Here is a 19,716-nt window from a genome sequence, read left to right as displayed (position 1 = left end):
GCCACAAAGGCAGCACCCGCCATGCATGCCCACCGTGCTTCTCCCTGGATGCAACCGTGGCCTCGCACTAATCGGAAAGATGGCATTAAGGCTGTTCCTTCATCCAAACTCATTCCAGATAAGGAAGAATGTGAGATTTGCTTTATGTGACGATTTTGCATATGGACAGAACAGTATCTTGCACCAGTGATTTTTCATTGTATAAATGATGCAATCTGTGCCATGCAGAAGTGAGCAGATGACCTGCTCATGCTGGAGCCAAAGTGTGCTGAGCTTGAGGAAATATAATGCAGCACAACCCTTCAGGCATCTGATCAAGTGGACTCCAGTCCACAACTGCTTATGCCATGCTGCATTTTGCTTTTCTTCAAGGTGCCACAATTGTGTTACTTTGGAACATGCAAGAGGCAGCTGGATGGCCATATGAGAGTGAAGTTTATCAGGGAATCCTGCAAGAGGAGGGTGTTGGACCTGATGGCCTTCCGGCCCCTTCCAACTCTACTATTCTATGATACTGCGAGCATGTACAGAGCAATGGTGTGAATTTCTGGAATAAAAGGTACGCATTATAGGTTGTGGCCAATGTTAGCCCTGGTTAGACTTGACCCACTGAAATGAATGCAATCAATGTCTCATTAATTTCAAGCAAAGCATTCTAAATAGCATTGGATACAACCTGATGTAGGTTTATGTCAAGTGTTAAGGTCAAGGGAAAGTCAGGCTATGGTTCACCACCTTTGTTACCGCATATTTTCCTCCAGGTTGGTTCTTGCTTTCCTTTTTGTTGCTTTCTTTGCCATTGAGAGTGACTTGATATATACATTTTTCCTGTACCAAGGTAATAGGGGAATTTTATGAGATGTGAAGAGCTGCAAATCCACAGATCTCAGGACACTTAAATTTTCTGATGCGCATCAAAGATGTTTTTACTGAAATATCATGTATATATGCAAATAAATTCAGACAAAGTATAAATCATATTTGCAAACATACAGGCATAGGACTAGATCCAGATTTAATCACAGTTAGGGTAGATCTATTGCAGTCAGTGGGATTAAAGTTATTCATGAATGTTGCACTGCTTTCAATGGGACTATCTCTGGATCCAACTAATGCCTTCGGGACATCTGATTGCCAGTGTATTCCCATTCAGTGTCACCAGGCCTAATGTGTGGAATGGCCCTTCATTTTGCCCTCACTATTATGCCTTTCTTGCAGTTTAGAAGCACAGAAACAGAGCAAGTCAGAAGGGTTTCCCCGGCCATCTAGTCTGACCCGCAGCTCCAGCCAGCTCCACGTATGCAGTACCCAACAACCCTTGTGTGCAGTTAGGTAATTTTAGACTCTAGACCGAGCAGTGCCTTTGGACCGAATCCAAAATTCACCGACCACCCTCCCGACACAGCAGTCCTGTTGCACTGGAAGGCTGCAGAGTCCTGCTCCACTGCACCGCGTACAAGTCCGTTTTCCACCGGGTCCGACTCGGAGAAGCTCCCGAGTCAGCCCGGCGAGCAAAAGAGGCGCTCGCGGGTCGGATCCGCGCGTCAAGGGGGGCTTGCGTGCCTGCTCAGGAAGCATTCGTCCACGAACGGATCGGAAAGGTGCGCCGCTCGTTCAGTCACCGAGCCCCGCCAGGACACGCCAAAGCAGCGCCGAGGCGAACGCGGACGGGTCAGGGAGCCCCCTCGGCCCGGCGGGCTCGCGCGCGCCTCTCGCGGGTGGGAAGCGCCGATCCTCCCCACGGAGCCCCCGCGCTCGGCTGGGGGCGCGGCTGAACTAGGAGCCCGACGCGCCGCGCCTCCCGGCTGCTCTTCCAGCCGCCGAGGTGGGGGCGGAGGGCGGGGTCTCCAGGTGCTCAGCGCCGCCCCCCCCCCCCCCGCCCGCCAGCCACTGCTCGCTCGCTGCTCGAGGCGCCGGGGAAGCGGAGGCGGCGGGGAAGCGCGCGCCCACCGAAGAGCGGGAAGTAAGAGTGCGGCGAGGGCGAGCCCGCGCGCGGAGGGCCGGCCGGGCGGCATCGGGGCCGGGACCTCTTCGCGCGAGTCCTCCCCGGGCAGAGGGCGGCGGCGGCGGCGGCAACGCGCGAGGATCCCTGCATGCGGGGGGACGCTCGCTGGCGCGCCTGGGTCGCTCAGCCGCCGGAGATCGCAGGCGGCGGCGGCGAGGAGGAGGAGGAGGAGGAGGGGCGCCTCCCGCCCTTTCTTCCTCCCCCGGCTCGCGAGGAGCGGCCGCTGAGCTCGCCCGGCAGCGCCAGCCGTCCGCGCCGCCTCCGGGCCGGGCGCTGCAAGGGTCGCGCGCGAGCAGCCGGAGAGAGACGGCGCGGGAGCCATGCAGACGGCGACCGCCTCCATCCTCGACGTCTCAAGGACGGTGGTGATCCGGGAGGACGCCGGCCGTGGCCGGAATAACTACACGGGTGAGGACGCGCGAGGGCGGCTGCGCGGCGGCGGGGACGGGGCGCCCGCCGCTGGGGATCGGCGCAGCGGGCGCGGAGGGGGCCGGGCCGCGCGGGGAAGGCGCCCCGGCTTGCGCGATGGTGCCGGGCGCGCTCGTTGCGCTCGCGAAAGCTGCCCCGCGCCCGGCGCGCCTGCCTCCCCTCTGCCTGCTGTCGTTTCTCCTCCGCGGTCTTCGTCTTGGAGAGGAGGTGCCGCGCTCACCGGAGCGGGTTTCTGTTTTCTAAATTTGCAAATCTAAGAATAATAGAGAAAAGCAAACCCGGAGGGGGAGCTCCAGAAGGGGAAAAAAGAGGAAGAATGTAGCATAAAACACATCTATCACAATAATCGATTCCTCACCGTTAATTAAGAGAGAGGAACGAAGGATTTGGCGCTTCTCTTTCCAGTATATGCACCAATGTAGGCAATTATTTGGAAGTTCTGTCCTTTTGGTGTCTGAAGGGCTTGACTGTGTGTGATCGCTCAGTGCTGAAGGACCCATAGTCTGTGTGCTCCTGGTAATACGCTGAGCTTGGGGTTCGGCTAAGCCCTGGGGCCCCCCTGGGAACGGCAGCTCAGTGGTCCGGCACATGCCCAGAATAAAAGGGTTTCCTAGTTTAATTCCTGGCATCTCCACTGGAAAGATCTGAGCTATGTGGGCGGAAAGAAGAGGCCTTGGAGAGTTGCTGCCAGTCAGAAGACATCAGACTAGGCTGGGTCATCTCCCTGGCCTGACTAGCAACATGATGCAGCCTGGCACTAGTACAGCCGGAGGACTTGAAGAACATGTCAGATCTTTTCTGCCTGGGTTTTGTGTATTTTTTCCAGCTTTGTAACAGCTGTGATATGTATTGGTCTGCCTATGTGTCATCTTGCCCAGCCCAGCTACCTGGTGTAGAACTCAGGAGTTCTGAACTTGAACTCTGATTTAAAGAGTTTTGTTTTAGGGCCAGACTTATTATGTGAGATAGCCTAGGACGAGATCTTTTTATGGGATTTGTCCACCTAGCACAAGCCCAGTGGAATGAAGAAACCTGGTAAATGGTTTCTCTCCACTCCCCAGCTTGGGGGCTGCATGTAAAAACACAAACATTGGGAGATTTATGTGGGGTGGCAATAGAAATGGATGGATGGATGGATGGATGTCAGCATAAAGTGTAGCTTGGACTTTGATCTGTCTAGAAAATATTTTTCCCTTTGTCATCAGAGGAAGTAGTTCAGCTTGGGGACCCATCATAATATTCGATAGAGTCAAGATAATAATTTCATTCATGCAACTAAGCATAGTGTGTCTGATGCTAAACCCCACAGGAATGGCCCAACACAACAGGAATTAGGGATTTTAAAATCCCAACAAGTTTGATACGAGAAAGTTAGGCATATTTAAGTCTCCCATTGGAGTCCACATGATCTAAGGTTTCTGTCTTTGGCTGGTTCATACCTGGTGTGTTTGGTAAGCTGTGCTGTAGTGACAAATTTTATTTATTTATTTATTGCATTTCTATGATGCCCCATTGCCCAAGGGCTCTCTGGGAGGCTCACACCGCAAACATAGCATCACAGCTCACATAAAAATAATAGATCAAACAATAACCACTAAAACCATGATTATGTAAAACAAATGTAAAGTGCAAATATAGAGTGCAAACAGGAGGATATCCAATAATATAAGCAACAATAAAACAAGCAGTGGAAAACCAAATCAAACACAGTCCTAAAAACAAATACTAAATAAAATAATGTGGGTGCCAGTTGCACATCTTTTGGAAGAGAATTCCAAAGGTGAGGTGCAATGACAGAGAAGGCCCTTTTCCTCTTGAGTTTCCCCTCACTTCATTTGGGGGGAGTTCATGAAGGAGGGCCTCAGCTGATGATCAGAGTGGCCTGCTAGGGCTATATGGTGACAGACATTCCTTTAGCTATCCCTGTCCCAAGCCCTTTAAGGCTTTATATATTAGCATAAGCACTTTGAATTCGGCCTGGGCGGTAACTGGCAGCCAGTGCAGTTGGCGGAGGGCCGTGATATGTTCTCGAGGGCCGGTCCTTGTTAATAGCTGTGCTGCTCTGTTTTGAATGGGTTGAAGTGCCTGGACTGTGTTCAAAGGCAGCCCCACATGGAGCGCATTACAGTAATCCAGGCGAGAGGTTACCAGCGCATGGATAACTTAAGTGCAGGCCCTCATCAAGACAGCTCTCAAAGTCATGCCCCCAAGGAGAACCCAAAAATTCATGCAGCTGGGTTGAGCTGCATCAACGAACCAGCTCTAGCAGCTTTCAACTTCACAGAATCATAGACTCATAGAATAGTAGAGTTGGAATTGGCCGGAAGGCCATCGGGTCCAACCCCCTGCTCGGTGCAGGGGTCCAAGTTAAACATCCCTCTCAGATGGCTGCCCAGTTGCATCTTGGGAGGGTCCACAACTCCCTTGGTAGTTGGTTCCATTGTACCTAATGAAGCCTCTAATGCACCAACAGTCAGGAATCGTGATGAGGAACAGGTCTGTTAAGAAGCTGTTGGGTATTAGTTCCCTATGCAAGACCAATCCACCACAAAACACATTATATTACAGCAGGGAGTAATACATTGTGGGGAAAATGCATTGGGCAATGAAACTGAGGGGTGTGTGTGTAGGGTTGATGATGACACAGTTGTCCCTGCCAATGAAAAGGGCGCCAGAGCTACATTTCTGGGAGCCTTGGTTCCATTACACCACTGATGAGAAAACTAGATGCAAAACTTATCAGGGTTTTAAAAAAAAGTCAAAGAAACATGTCACATGCATCCATTTTTATTGAGACAACAGCAGGTGGAGAGGAGATGTTTGCATTTCAGGCCTGGACATTGATTTTGGTGAAAACATTCCTTTTGCTTTAGGGACAGCCCTCACCGTCTGTTCAGCTCCCTCTTTTTCCCACTGAAAATTGCCCCTTACTATGCCTGCCTTTACATTTTTAAAAACCTGACATAATTCCAAGTGCTGTGTGCATTTTAGCCCCGAGTTAACTTCTCTGCAAAGCCTGTTAGCTGCCTGGAACAGGGGCAGGGTATGTTTTAACAGGGACAGACAAAGAGAACCCTGCGCTGGCTTGCTGATTCCTCTTGCTTCTGAACAGAGCTGAGTGTGCATCCTTTTTAAATAGGCTGAAATGATACTGTTAACTTCCCTCTCCTCGCTGCGCTGCCACACACTTCCCCTTCTTCAGAATGCTTTCTGCCAGGAGGGGAGTGATGTGAGCTGGGGTCAGGCAATCAGCTGGCCTCCCGCAGGGAGAGGATGTGTTGAAAGGGCTCGTGCCGTGTTCATTAATGGGGTGCGCTTGCAGACACGCCGAGCCGTTGTAGTGAGCGGGACAGTTGTAAGCACTGAGAGTCAGTGATGAGTTCCTCCGTACCTCGGAGAAAAACAGGCGAGACTGTGCTGTAGCGCTCTTGAGAAGTCAGCCATTTGTGGCAATAAACTTTATGGCCTATACCCTGTAGCTGAATTAGAGGATTCATGGCAGTTTCAAAAGTCTGCAGCTGGAAGGGTGGGTGAGCCCTGCAGTTCACTGTGAGGATGACAAAGTGTCCTTTTTCCTGTCCTGAACTCCAAGTGGAGCGGATGCTTGCACCTTGCCTCAAAACTAGTGGGCATCTTTGGTTTTGCTTTTCGCAGCAATCACCTTCATACTTTCAGCTTAAATGATATAGTTGGCGGTGAAACAAATCTTTTGCAAACCAGTCTGTCCTCGATGTGGCTTCAGTTCTGCGGTAGTCATCTGTATGCGACTACTGTGCTCAAGTCTTCCTGTGCATGCGCTTATGCAGCCACAACTGCACCACATATACACGGGGGGAGGAGAAATAACCCTAAAGAACAGGGGGAACTCTCCAAAACCTCCTGGGGAGAACTGAGCATGCTCAGTGGCTGCGGAATGGCGACTGGCTTCTGAGAAGACATGAGTAGAATCAAGGCGGTAGCAGGAATGGAATGGAGTGGCTGGAAAAGGAGGACGGAGGAGGAGATCTATGCAAGCTGAAATGGTAGAGAAAGTCACCTCTTTGTCTGGGTAAGAGATTTCTTGCTTCCCACCAAAAAGCTGTTTTTAAGTGTTCTCAGGAACATATGTGAGAGCTGCCATAGAAATCAATGGAAAATTCCAATTTTTAACGTAGTTGGGTTTGGGTACTAAGGTGATTACTCCCTGCCCCTCTCCCAGACAGCCATGCGCAGTGGGCATGGAATGGTGATTGGCTCTTTGGGAACATCAGCGGGGGCAGGAAGGAGGGGAAATGGAATGGAGTAGCCGGAACCCTAAGAGAAGCACTCCATATGGAAGCATTGTGATGCTTTTGAGAGCCAGTGTGGTGCAGTGGTTCAGAGCCTGGGACTGGGACTCAGACGACCTGCGTTCTAGTCCCCGCTCAGCCATGGAGCCAACTGGGTGACTTGGGCCAGTCACAGACTCTCAGCCCAGCCTACCTCACAGGGTGATTGTTGTGGGGATAAGATGGAGGAGGAGAATGATGTAAGCTGCCTTGAGCCCTTTGTAGGAAAAAGGCAGGATATAAATCAGAAAATAAATAAATAAATGCTGAGACCCTCTTGTTCACTCTGTTTCTGATGCTTGAAGGTGAGTGCCACTGTAGCCAAAACAGCACCATCCATGGACAAGAGGAAGATTTCTTCGGGTCAAAGGAAACCCCAAGGTTTGCAGAAGTACATTTACGAAAAAAATCCAACAAGGGTAGGGTGCAGATCAGCCCAGTGGGGATGAAGCATGCTGGCCGTTGCGGGGCGGGTGGGGGGGGGGAGAGAAAGGAGACCATGTGGGAGAGGAAATGGAATGGAGCCTAATGGATCAGGGCAGGGCTGACCAGCTGGAAGAGGCACTTTCCCCACTGCAACATTTCAGTGCATGTTCCACTCGTCACTTCATAATAGTTTTTTAGTGCCTGACTTTTGAAACTGATGGCTGAAAGGATTCGTTTGTGCTTGGGATAATCGTATTGAAAAGCTGTCAAGATGAAACGCTATGGAAAAAGAAGGGGACTCGATCAAGATAATTTGGTTAGGAAAATGACTGCTGATTGCTTAGGACCTGTAAAGTATCTTTGCTTGCCATGCAGTTTTCCAAAGCTGCAGCTGTGTTTTCTTTAAAATTGTATATGTATATCTGCAGAAAGAATCCACCAGTGCCTGATTGTACAAACAGCTAATGCTCTCTGGCTATTTCAGAATTCTTTTTGAAACAGGAAGGACAAATTGTTCTACATTTACAGCCCAAACTTACATTCCTGGAGCAGATGCTGAGCCTCTAAAGTATGTTGGTCTCGGAGCAGCTTCAGCTTGTCTTTTAACACCTTTTTAGTAGTATGCTTTGTTGTAGCACCATTAGAAATGTAATCTACTTTGCTCGCATGAAGCCTGATTCTGTGGGCTTTGCCTGGCTATTTATGGTACAGTAATGGAACCCCCAGGGGAGTCGCGCACTAAGGACGGTCTGTTCAAGGTTGGCTGAACCTCTCCAGACTGTCAGCAAAGGTAACCGTTGGACCAGTCAAGTGACACGTGTGATAAGTTGCATGTGCCTTGATCCTCGTCCTCCGTCCTACCTGCAGTCAAGAAAGGATTGGAACGGAAGCGCGCAGTCGTGAGCACCATCCCCTTGCTCAGCTAATGCCTCCCCTGCGGAGCAATTTCCTCCATCCTGGTTCCCTCCAGATGTGTTGGACTACAGCTCCTATCATACTCAGCCAGCAGGGCCCGTGCCTGTGGCGTTTTTCTTCTCTCTGCCTGGTGTTTGAAACCTGCCCTAAGAAAATGACGCTACCTCCACTCCAAAGCAGTGGAGTGGTTATACCATCCCGCTTGCTCACATGTGTCCCTGCATCCTGAGGACTTGAACCATGAGCAGACTTGCTTAGAAGAAACTGTTACATGCTCTGAGTGACTAGCCTTCTGCACAGCTGTGTCAACAGTCATTGTACCACAATGTTATGCTCGCCTTATTTTTCTGTCTAATAAAAAGTAGAATGGACTTGGTGCTGAACTAGGGTTGCTTCTTTTTGGAAGGAGATCATTAGTGACCTAGATAGATAGATAGATAGATAGATAGATAGAGAGATGTATATAGATTTCCTAGACAAATATACAGGTTGAGAATAGATAGATGAATAGATTAATTATTCCAACAGCCAATTCTACTTTCCTGCATCAGGTCTTTCTAAGTGAAGGATGCAGCCAGTGCTCTTAGTGTATAAACTCTCCCAAATTTCCCTTCCCCTTCAAAAAAGAAAGTGTAGTGTGTCCCACTTCACAGACACAGACCTAGATAGCATCATTTTTAGCTACTGGGAAAGGAACCTGCAACCCCTCCCTTACTTCCATATTAAGACCATCCCACAGCCAACTTGGATCAAGAAGCTATTTTCTGACATTTCCCATTATGAAAATCCTGGGCTCCTTTGTCAAGTTGTCCAAGACTCTGGCCAGGTTTTGCTTTAAGCTAAAGGCAACCCACGTTGTAATTTAATAATAGTAAAGTCTGCAACAATTAGTTTTTATGGGAAACATTAAGGAACTCTGTGGAGACAGGAGACCTTGGCTTTCAGTTTTCTTTCCCAAATGTAGATAGGTTACCATAGTGGCCCCAGTCCAGATATTCATCGGGATGGGTATTCCAATCTTTTTGTTATAAAAGAGTAGAAGAGATCATCACAGGAGAGACAGTGTGAAATCAGTCTTTTGGATTTTGTTTGCTCAGGAAGCACAGATAGCTTATCTTGGAGTTGAGTTATTATTTGAAAAGAGCTGCTGGAGCCAGAAAAATCTGTTTGGCCTTTCTGCAAGCACCAACTCCTGTTTGTTCTTTAGCTGGGAACCATTTATTAGTGACATGGGAGAGAACAAGGAGATTGAATAAACTAGTTAATATAATACGATTTATATCTATAGGTTTTATAGCTAAGCAACAAAGAGTTCATGGTGTTTCTGGTAGCTCCTATTTCATCTGTTTGCATTCTTTGTATTTTCTTCTTCGGCTTCTGTTCTGGTTGTCTTCTAGGAAAGAAAGCAGATATGCAGCTTTCCTAGCTTGCACATGCTAGTTCAGAAATCCTAGGCTGTACTTTCTAAAAAGGCTAACGATGAGAAGGCTAATGCTCTTTCCAGGTTCTACTCTGTTTTCCGCACGGTGGTCCAGCAGCTGAGAGTGTACTTTGCTGTATGAGGGGTTCCCCTTATACTATTATTGGCACCTTCAAGCAGTCTGGAGCATTATAGATATGAAGCATATATGGTCATATTTGGCATACAGATATGTACATTTACACATAATATGTGTGTGTTACATGCATCATGCAAAAAAAGAACGGGGCATTAAGATGCAAAATAAGACTTTCTTTCTCTCACATTTTGAGAGGGTTCTTTCGTCTTAACAGTGGGACTTTTTTTCCCAAACTATCATGAAAATTTGGGCTCAGCAATCAGATGTGACCAGTTGGTCATTCCAGATATATATGCCACCCAATCCTGCCACATCCTTCAGGGCTAGTGTTTTATTTCTTTAGTACTACTCTATTATATGGGAAAGTGTGCAGATTCTTTCCTGACACAAGATTGCTCACCTAATCATATTTTTAACTTAAAAGCCGTATTAGCACCTTTAATTTATGAGCAGGAATTTTCACAGGGTTCTGGTGTTACAGAGCTAGCAGCAGATAATTTCACAGGAGTCATGATCATGAAATGCCATTTGTACTACCCGTGGCATATGGGGATTGTTTTAAAAAAACCCTAAGTGCTTGAATTAAAGTAAATGTTTCTTCATGCATGTAAAATGCAATTCTGGAAATGTCATGGATCAGGAAATTGTCCTTCCCCAAGGTCACTGGGGTAACTTCTGTCCCCCTTGGCAAATGTGCAGTGGAGATCTGAGGGCAGGCAGAACCCTTGCAGGTTGCTTAAGTCTTACGCTGCCAGGGGTTCACTTGGAGGGGGAGCACAAGAGTGAGATTCAGCAGTGCACAAAATAATAAAACCATAAGTTGGGGAAGGCTACTCTGGGAGAGGCAAGGTTGGTGCGCGAACAAAACTAATTTAGGACATGGTCTGGAGGCACATGGGGCAGCACGTTGATGAGACTCAAGTAGGAGTAGGAAGACCAAAACTTTTCAGAGCCTTCATTGTGTGTGTGCAATTGTGTGTGGTGAAAGCAAGTTTCCCTAAGATTAACAGAGGGGTGAGAAGGATGTATATTATGTAGGATTTGGTTTTCCCAACAGAAATGCTCAGTGCAAAAGAGGGTTGCATGTCTATTTGGGGTCTAGACCAGTATCCTTGATGGATAGTAATGTGTTTACTGCTATGGCAATGCCTTTGGCTTGGAGCGCTGCTTGCTAGGGATACGGAAGCCAGCTGGTCCAGATGACCTGATAGCATTAGGAACCAAGAAGGGATGAAGGCATTTGCCTATTCTGGAGGTCTCACATCCCTTTCCTATTAGGGTGGGAGCTGCTCCTCAACAGAACAGAGCAAGCGGCCTTATACCAAGAGCATTGGCCCACCTAGCCCAGTCTCGCCAACGCTGGCTGCAGAAGTGGTTCCCCAGGGCTTCCTTAGCCCTGGCTTTAGAAGCTACGGGATGAATGTGGGAAGGCCGTAGTCAGGACAGGAGGAAAATTACACACATGCAGATAGTGGCATTGAGATCTTCACTCATGACCAGAAACAATGGGAAGAGCCATCTTCTCCATGAATTTGTCTAATCCCCTTTTAAAACCATTACAAGTTTTTGTGGCATCCATTTCCAAATTTGCATTGCTGGGAATATAGGTGAAGGGAACTAACGTGGAATTTTGTGTCTTAGGTATCGACCACTTTGGGCAAATTTGCTGCTGTTGTTGTAGTTATTATGTGGTGTGGTCTCTGACTTCGGGGGACCCAATGAATGAAAGCCTTCCAAAATGCCATGTGCCAGACAGCCCTGGCCAGCTCCTGTAAACTCAAGGCTGTGGCTTCCTTCATGGAGTCAATTCATCTCACATTTGGCCTTCCTTTAATTTTTCTGCCTTTGACTTTCCCTGGTAGGATTGTCTTCTCTGTTCTTGCCTTCTTGTGATGTGCCCAAAATAGGACAGCTTCAGTGTTGCCGTTTTTGCTTTTGATCCAGCACCCTCTTGTTTGTCTTTTTGTCAATCCAGGGTATTCACCAAGCACCATATTTCAAACGTATCAGTATTCTTCCTGTCAGCTTCCTTCACTGTTCAGCTTTCACATTCATACATAGAGATTGGAAATCCCATAGTGTGGATGATCTTGGCCTTGATCTCCAGTGAAACTTCCTTACTTTATAATCTTTTCAAGTTTCTTCATCGCTGCCCTTCCCATCTCAAGTTTTCTTCTATTTCTTGACTGCATTCTCCATTCGAAGTTATGACTGAGCCAAGGTATGCAAAATATTTCACCATTGCAATGTCTTCTGTGCAGTAACAGTCTGTAATTCTTCTGTAGTCATGTCCTCCTCCTCCAAATATTCCTGCGCAGTCCTGCTTTTGCACTCTGTCCTTTCACTTTCATTTCTCTTCCTTGCTGATTCTTGCCAGTCACACGGTATCAACTGCATATCTTAAAGTACTGAATTATCTTCTGCCCATCTTCATTCCTTCCTTTGATTCTGATCCAACATGTTTATGATGTGTTCTGCACACAGATTGAGTAGACAAGGAGATAAAATACATCGTAGTCTGACACCTTTTCCTGTAGGAAACCACCCTGCTTCTCTGTATTCTGTCCGAACACCAGCTTCTTGTCCACAATGTAGGTGACGCATCAGGACAAGTGAGACCTGAGGCACCCCCATTTCTTTGAACACCATCCATAGTTTCTCATAATCCACGTAGTCAAAGGCTTTGCTGTAGTCTGTGAAGCATAGACCGATTTTCTGAAATGCTTGGTGTGCTCCAGGATCCCATGCATCACAGAGCCACACCTTCTCCCCAGCTTGCTAGACTGGGTCTTACAAAGCCAGGTATTTTTTTTAAATGATGTGCATTCATAGGCCTGTGCCTGGTGATGCAAAGATTGTGAAGCACATTATTATCCATCTGTGTTGCTTAACCACCTGCAAATGGTTTGAATCCTGAACGGATGAGCAATGTTTAGAGATATTTAAGGGAAAGATGTCTTCACTTGCTCTGACAGGGGTGCTGGATCATTTTTGGATGGAGACACAATTGTCTCTCACCAGGCCTAGCTCATTTTGCTTTTCTAGCATGTGGGAAGGGACGCAGCAGGTGACCAGAGCAGTGCCCCCCACCCTCCCGTACGAGATGAATTCCAGCTATGGACAGCCTGCAAAGCCAGCTGGAGCCAGGGGTCAGACTAGGTGGCCGGGAGGCCCCTTCTTACTCACTCCGTGTTTGTGTTTTCATAGGGGCAGCACACTGTGCAAGAGGGCCAGGACAGGGTGGAGAAGGTAACATCGGCCTCTTGCAGCCTGCATTGTTGATTTGAGATAACATGGGAATCCAAGAAGGCTTGGTGGGCCGGATCTGGGCCCTCTGTGATTAGGCCTGTGGGCCACAGGCTGCACACCACCTCTTTGCGTTCTTTTCTAGGTGAATGTCTTCTTTTCTGATCTGTCAGACCTAAGTTAAGTGGCCCTGTGATTTTTTTTTTTTTGGCTAAGCTCATATTTCTGGGAGCAGCGGCCCTCAACAGACACACTTCTAGAAAATGGCCTGCTGTTCAACCACACAAAGGTCAAGGTACGGCTAGCAGTAGCTTTTCACAATGTCATGAGCAACTCCTTCTCTCCCTCACTCCAAGAGACTCAGGTGAGACCTTAGAAACACAGTCCTTTTATGAAGGCTTAACAGGTTGCGAACAGCATACATCAGACTAGTGTTCTCCTCGAGAAGTGTGAGAAGCATCCGCCCATGTGCAGAATGGAATTCAAACCGAAGTGTCCCCTCCTTCCCTCCCTTTTGGAAAGTTTCTGACTCTGCCCTCGGGATGGCCACTGCTTCTTGTGGAGCTCTGGGCACGTCTTCACTGATCCACTCGTCTTGCCTGTTGCCTCTCGGCAGGTCAAGGTGTGCCCCTTCAGCCTCCTGCCCCAGCTCCCCTTCTCTAAGGCAGGCTGCTTTTCATGCTCAGCCTGAGCATCTGTGCTGAGAAACTTTGAACTGCCAGGTCACCTGGCCAACTCTGCCCTTCTGCCTGGAGGAATCCGTTTGAGCCGAGTGGAACCCACGAGCGCTTGGCTCCCTCTCCTAGTGAGTGAAGCGAGGAAAACCTCATTATAAGTAACGTATTACCTGAGGTGTAGGTGTATTGTACACGCTCTGCTTCCTTGCCTTGGCTAGAAGCCGCCATCAAGGATTGCTAACTGTGTGGAAGGAATTAACAACTGATTTTATAATGGGGAATTCAACTCCAGCAGTGTTGAGGCAAAATGCCACCATCTGAGCAGAAGAGGAGAGCAACAGGGTGCCTCGGGGTTTCCACAAATACAAAACAAAGCCCAGTGAAGATCAAGTATGTACTCTGTGGCAGTGGAACACTGGCTGATGGTTGGAGGGTGCAAACCTGGAAAAGTGGTGTGGGGTGAGGAACACCCTCGAAAAGGCAGGGTGGCCACTGCACATCACCGAAAGGGGGAAACGTATCACCAATAAAAGTCAAAAACGGACACCGGTTTGCATAACTTTTACATGTGTTAATTTACATGTATAATACCAAAACAGGCAAAATAACTATTTTTTCTGGAAACAAAAACATTTCACCATAATGGGGGAGACTGTGACCAGGTGCTAATCTCAGTATGCTTTTTAGTGCCAATTCAGCTTCTGCTCTCACCGCATTATAGTTCTTCAAAAGCCCATCACAAAAAGGAAACTTTCAAAGTAGAAGAATAACATGTTTAAGAAAAACATGTGGCTACCCTTCGAAGACTGGGTGGCTGATTGGAACTCTGGCAGTAACAGTCCTCTTCAGCAGTTTGTTGCAAGCCTTGCTTGTGCTTACAGAGGGAATTTTTGGCTTGCCCAGTCCCTGTTTCTCAGCATTCTTTTGTCTTCCTTGGACCACTGGAAATATAGGGATCTTTGTGAGGTTGGTCTGGCAGAATTCCATGGAGGCGGCAGTTTGGTATGGATGTCTCTCTGCTTGCTGGTTTACAATTTTAGGGAGGGAGCTAAGCTACAAAAGCCCTGAAATGTTTGTATAACAGGTTGAGTTTGGCAAAAAAGTACAAAGAAGACACATCCAGTTTTTCATGCACTTGGTTTGTTAAGGGATTTTTCACAGTATTTTTTCCGGTGAATATCTAAGGTTTCTTAAAGGACGCACCAAAAGAAATGGAATATGAATGTAATATAGCAGCGCTTGAAACACATATCTTATATACGCCCCAGACAGCTGGGACTGGCTAGGGTTTGCCTCGCAGTGTGCAGTGAGAGGAAAATCCAAGTTGTTGCTGTTGCATTTCATGAAATTACCTCAAGTTGTTCTGTTGTGAAGAGCCAATTTATATTTTTAAAAGAAGGTTATGCTTTGGGTTGCTCTAAAGTTTTTGAAATTCATTAAGGGAAAAGCCTATATTCTGTGATCAAAATAAATTACCTAATCAATTACATGTTTCATCATTTTACAGAAATTACAAATATAATAAATAATTTAATTACATATTTTCTTGCATTTTTAAAAGTTGTTTATTGTTCCCTCTCTGTGTGTGAATAAACCCTTGAAGTCTGTAGAATTTTTCTAAGCATCTTTGGTATGTAGAACTTTCATATTTCAAGCATCATGAACACTTCCATTAATAATGGCATATGAATTAAGTTTTTGGGTTACATTTCAAAAGAATGACAGAATTATAAGTAAACTGAAACCACAGGACAATCTGGGGGACATTTGCATGGTGAAAGTCCCTGAGCATGTTTCACTTTCCATTTTGGCAGGATATTCAAGGCATAAAACGAAAGTTAGAATTGAAAGACTTCACATCATGGACCATCAAGTGTTAAAGGTCCATATAGACAAAAAGCAGGGTTGTCTTCTGCTCTAGGTGGATGTCACAACTTCAGAATGAAACACGGAGCTCCTTCACACATATAAATGTATCATTTGCTTCTTCATTGCTTAAAGAATGAGCCAGATGATGCTTTCCTGTGTATATTCTGGGGAGTTGGAATATGCTGCAGAGTTGGCCTGCGCACCCTTTTCCTCCCGCCTCCCACGACATGTCTGCCTCTGATGTCACTGGCCATGCATGTAGTGGGCATAATGATACATATGACATCCAACACAGGGAAGCCCATCCTGCTTTCACTTCTGAGATTTGTTGTCTGGGCCTGTACATCTTGGAATGTACATGCATAATATGCCACATTAGAATGTTACATCCAGTGCTGGTAATAGGAAAATTAATGCCCTGAGAGTATTTTCCTCATCAGTTTTGCAATAGTGTTAAGTTGTGTGGCTTGTGCAAAGTGGCAAAAAGCCGTTTCCTCCTTTCTTGAACAACACAAAACTGGAAATTGAACAAGAATTCAAATGTTAGGGCACAAAGATAGTTGCACTGATCTATGAGTAAGAATCCCAAAATCCATAGCCAGTTGTTATTTTTATGTGCCATCGGTTCTTCAGTGACTGAAGAGAACCCTATGAATGGACAGTCATCTGAGTGGGATGGTGTAAATTGGTGGCCAGCAACAGAAGGGGGTTGGATCTGAGGGCCTTCTTGGTCCCACCCAACTCTGCTATTCTATGATTCTATGGATCATAGAATGCCCAACCAAATGCTCTGTCCTTTCATCCCTGCTCAGCTGTTGGAAACTCAAGCTCTGGCTTCCTTTATGGAATCAGTTCATCTCAGATTTGGTCTGCCTCTTCATCTACTGTCTTCTTTCCCTAGCATTATTGTCTCCTCCAATGAGTCTTGTCTTCTCATGATGTAGCCAATATATGACAGCCTCCTTTTGTAGTTTTTGTTTCCTGGGAAAGTTCTGATTTGATTTAATTTAGAATCAACTTGTTCATCTTTCTGTCAGCACAGTGCTCCATTAGAACCAGCCAAACATTCCTAAAGAATGTACAAATGTTCAGGTTCTTCAGAACTTGCGCTAGGTGGTATAAGTTGCAAGACCTGGGGAAGCAACAAAAGTTTGAAAATGAGGACAGATCTTTTGGCCTTGAGATCTGCAGTACAGGCTTAGTTTCCAAATTGTGATTGCAGACTGGAAGAGTCAATGGGTAAGTTTGCACATCACAACAAACCAACCTGCAAACAACCTGCACAGATTGGCCATGTTGTTCTAAAAATAATGAAGTGTCTTACAGCCAGTTTATCCATTTGTTTTGTCATAAACTTTTGTTGACTAGAATTGACTTCAGTCTTCCCTAAGGAAGCATCGATGATCGTGCAGGTTGGGCGTTTTAGTCTAATGTAGGGAAGGCTGGTCCACTTCAGATGAGAACTCCAGTGCATGAAAGCTGTTGCCAGAGAAGGCCACAAGTGCCTCTCAGTGTGGCGTGTTTTGCAGACAAAATTAGCCATGCTTGAAGCTTGACATGAGTTTTGCATTTTCACAGAGCAAGTAATCAAATATGTTTCTAGCCAAACTCTCTTGTTTCCTAGGCAGATGTGCTTCTGTTGATTAGAAAGGTCAGGGGCAGCTCTGCTTTGCTACACTAAATCAAAACAGGAGGAAGTCTGTGAGCACCAATCTGTAGAGTTTCACTTTGCCTTCCTTTTCATTACAGTGATAAACAAGCTTAACCTGCTCTTGATACCTGTCATCTTGTCCTAATTCCCTGCAACCAGGAGAACAAAAGTCTGCATTCTGCTCCTTAATCATTTGTAGAATGTATGAAAACTTCCTTGGTATTTTTATGGCTATTCCTGCTTTGCCAAATAATGGCACTGCATGTCCATAACACTTACCTGCAAATGGAAATACATGATTTTTCACCAGGGTTGGATGTTCTGAATGGTTATTCTGCACAGCATTTTGGACCCTAGTATGATTTTGTCTTCCATTTAAAGGAATCGATTTCTGGCTTAATTATTTATTACAGATTTAAAGGACAGACCTAGCTTAATTAAATGTTCTGATTGGGATGCAAGGGGTTTTTTTTAATAGACGCTCCTTCCCTGATATTTGTTTCTCTCTCTAAAACCACTCTGCAGATGGGAAATAGGATGAAAACTGCTTGACTGTTTAAGATTCCCCATTAAAAAAATGCAAACTTGGCTTGAGTGTATATTATTTAGTGATTTAATGTACAAAGATGGTGGGAACTGCGGAACTGCACAGATTCTCCAACCCATGTGCACATTCATTGATCTGCTTGTCAGTGAATCATATCTTATATTAAATTGCGGGCTGTCAACATGTGTGAACCCTGAACCCTGGTTTAATTATTGGTTCTTAGCCACAACCAAGAGTTCATAACCCAAAATCAAACCATTCATGGGATATTTGTGGATAACAATCTACCGCTAACCTCTAGTACAGCTCTCACTTGTAATGCCAACCCGTGATTCAATAATAATCCATGGTTCAGTGAGAGCTATACTCAACCCATGCCCAATCTATACTCTGGGCTCTCACTATGTGCAAACCAGGCCATTGCATGTGCAGTCATTTTATGACTAGTGCTAGTGCCTGGCCTTGTACTGATTTTGATTTTAAAAGAGGCACATGTATGTATGACCATGTGCCAGACACCACTCAGCCTGTGCTACCTCACAAGGTTGTTGTGAAGAGGCAGAATGTGTTCCTATTTGTGTGAGAGCTACAATCCCTATGGCACCCTGAGCAAAGTGGGGGGCGGGCATATGCATATCAAAGGGGAATATAAGTGTCATGATAAATAAATGCGCACACATTCTTATTTAAAAGAATACCTGACTCCTTGTGCCTGGTTCCTCACTGGGAAGCACAGGCCTTTTTCTTGCACTGTGTGTTTCACGCAAAAGAGCAGAACATGCTACTGCTGTTTCTTCTCTGTGCAAAAGAATAGCCCAGCCCAGAGCTTATTTTTTCTAAAATGGAGAAGCATTTAGGTGGTGTAACCGATTGTCTGCTTCCCTGTTTCTGCTATTTTTATGACGTTTTAATATAAGAATCCCAGTGGCCCCTTTGATATTCAGTAGAGTTTCTTTTGTTCAGATAAGCAAAAGCTCAGACAGTTCTGCAATGGAGATTGGGATGGTGGGGGAGGGAACGGCCTTCAGTGCCCTTCAGCTGAGACATCTTGAATATTGGGACCGCATGCCCCAGCCTGGACTGGTCAGACCACAAATCCCATCATCCCTAGCCAGTGTGCATGATTTGGCCGGGGAAGATGGAATTGGCAGTCCAACCAGTCTTGAGGGGAAGACTGCCCTTCCTTCTCTGCTAGAAAATCACTTCTGAAATAAATCTTTATGGTTTCCTTCCCAGGCGCAGTGTGTGACTTTCCCTGTGAGTCTCTCTAACAGGCCTCGCGATTACATTGAGGAATTTGTTCCATTTGTAGGAATGCGACCAGCAAACGTTCAGACAGTTCCCCTGCCTTGCAAGACCCAGGAACGCGTGTCATGCTAACACTGGCGCAGTTCTGCTCCTACGGGAGAGTCTGTGGATGCGTTCCAGGACTCGCCTGGATGTCTGCATGGAAGAACAAGCTGCTATAAGACTGCAGATGTTACGAACAGTTGAAAGAAAAAAGCCCTATAGCAATCATTCCTTTGAAAGTTAGCTTGTAAGATTTATACCTTTCTTGAAAAGGAAAAAGCTAAGCTGCTGAGATGAGGATTTTCTTTTATTTTCCCATCATACATTTTTTGCAGCCTAGAAACTGGAGGTTAAATGAACCATCAAAACCAATGAGGGTAAAAAAAAGTTTGTACTTTGTTGCCGCTATCTATTATTGTTCATTTTCCCACCATGTGTATTCAGATAGTTAGTTCTGTTTTCCCCACTCTCCTCTCATATCTTAAGTCAGGACATGCTTTAACAGAGGCTTCCTCAGCCACCGCCCTCCAGATATATGGACTACAACTCCCATCGTCCCAGGATACGGTGGCTGTACTGGCTGAGAACAGTGGCTTTCCAGCTCAACATACCTGGGGAGGCATGAAAAGCAGAGTCTCTGATTTGCAGATGGCTCTAACCGGTGCAGGGATTAAGAGCCTGTTGATGTATTCTGTGTGCTTCCTAGAGAGAGAACATCCACTTGGGATGAATAAGCACCTTGTTTGCCTTATATGCCCTTTCCCTTTCCACCTTGCTTTCTTTCCCTAGTTGAGA

General features: G+C 46.3%; 1 protein-coding gene across 1 annotated transcript in view; it reads left to right on the top strand.

The window, feature by feature from the left end:
* The first annotated feature begins 6,439 nt into the window (after positions 1-6,439).
* The window catches only part of SUSD3 (sushi domain containing 3), a 47,916-nt gene continuing 34,639 nt past the window's right edge, over positions 6,440-19,716 (top strand). The window contains exons 1-2 of the mRNA XM_044451461.1: positions 6,440-6,482; positions 7,047-7,122. Coding sequence (XP_044307396.1) covers positions 7,080-7,122 — 43 coding nt within the window. The 5' untranslated portion in view covers positions 6,440-6,482; positions 7,047-7,079. The remainder of the gene's footprint in view (positions 6,483-7,046; positions 7,123-19,716) is intronic.

The sequence above is a fragment of the Varanus komodoensis genome, unplaced genomic scaffold, assembly GCF_004798865.1.
Source record: "Varanus komodoensis strain SLA01 unplaced genomic scaffold, ASM479886v1 scaffold6_2, whole genome shotgun sequence".
NCBI classification, from domain to species: Eukaryota; Metazoa; Chordata; class Lepidosauria; order Squamata; family Varanidae; genus Varanus; species Varanus komodoensis.
This window is presented reverse-complemented; position numbering and strand designations above follow the sequence as displayed.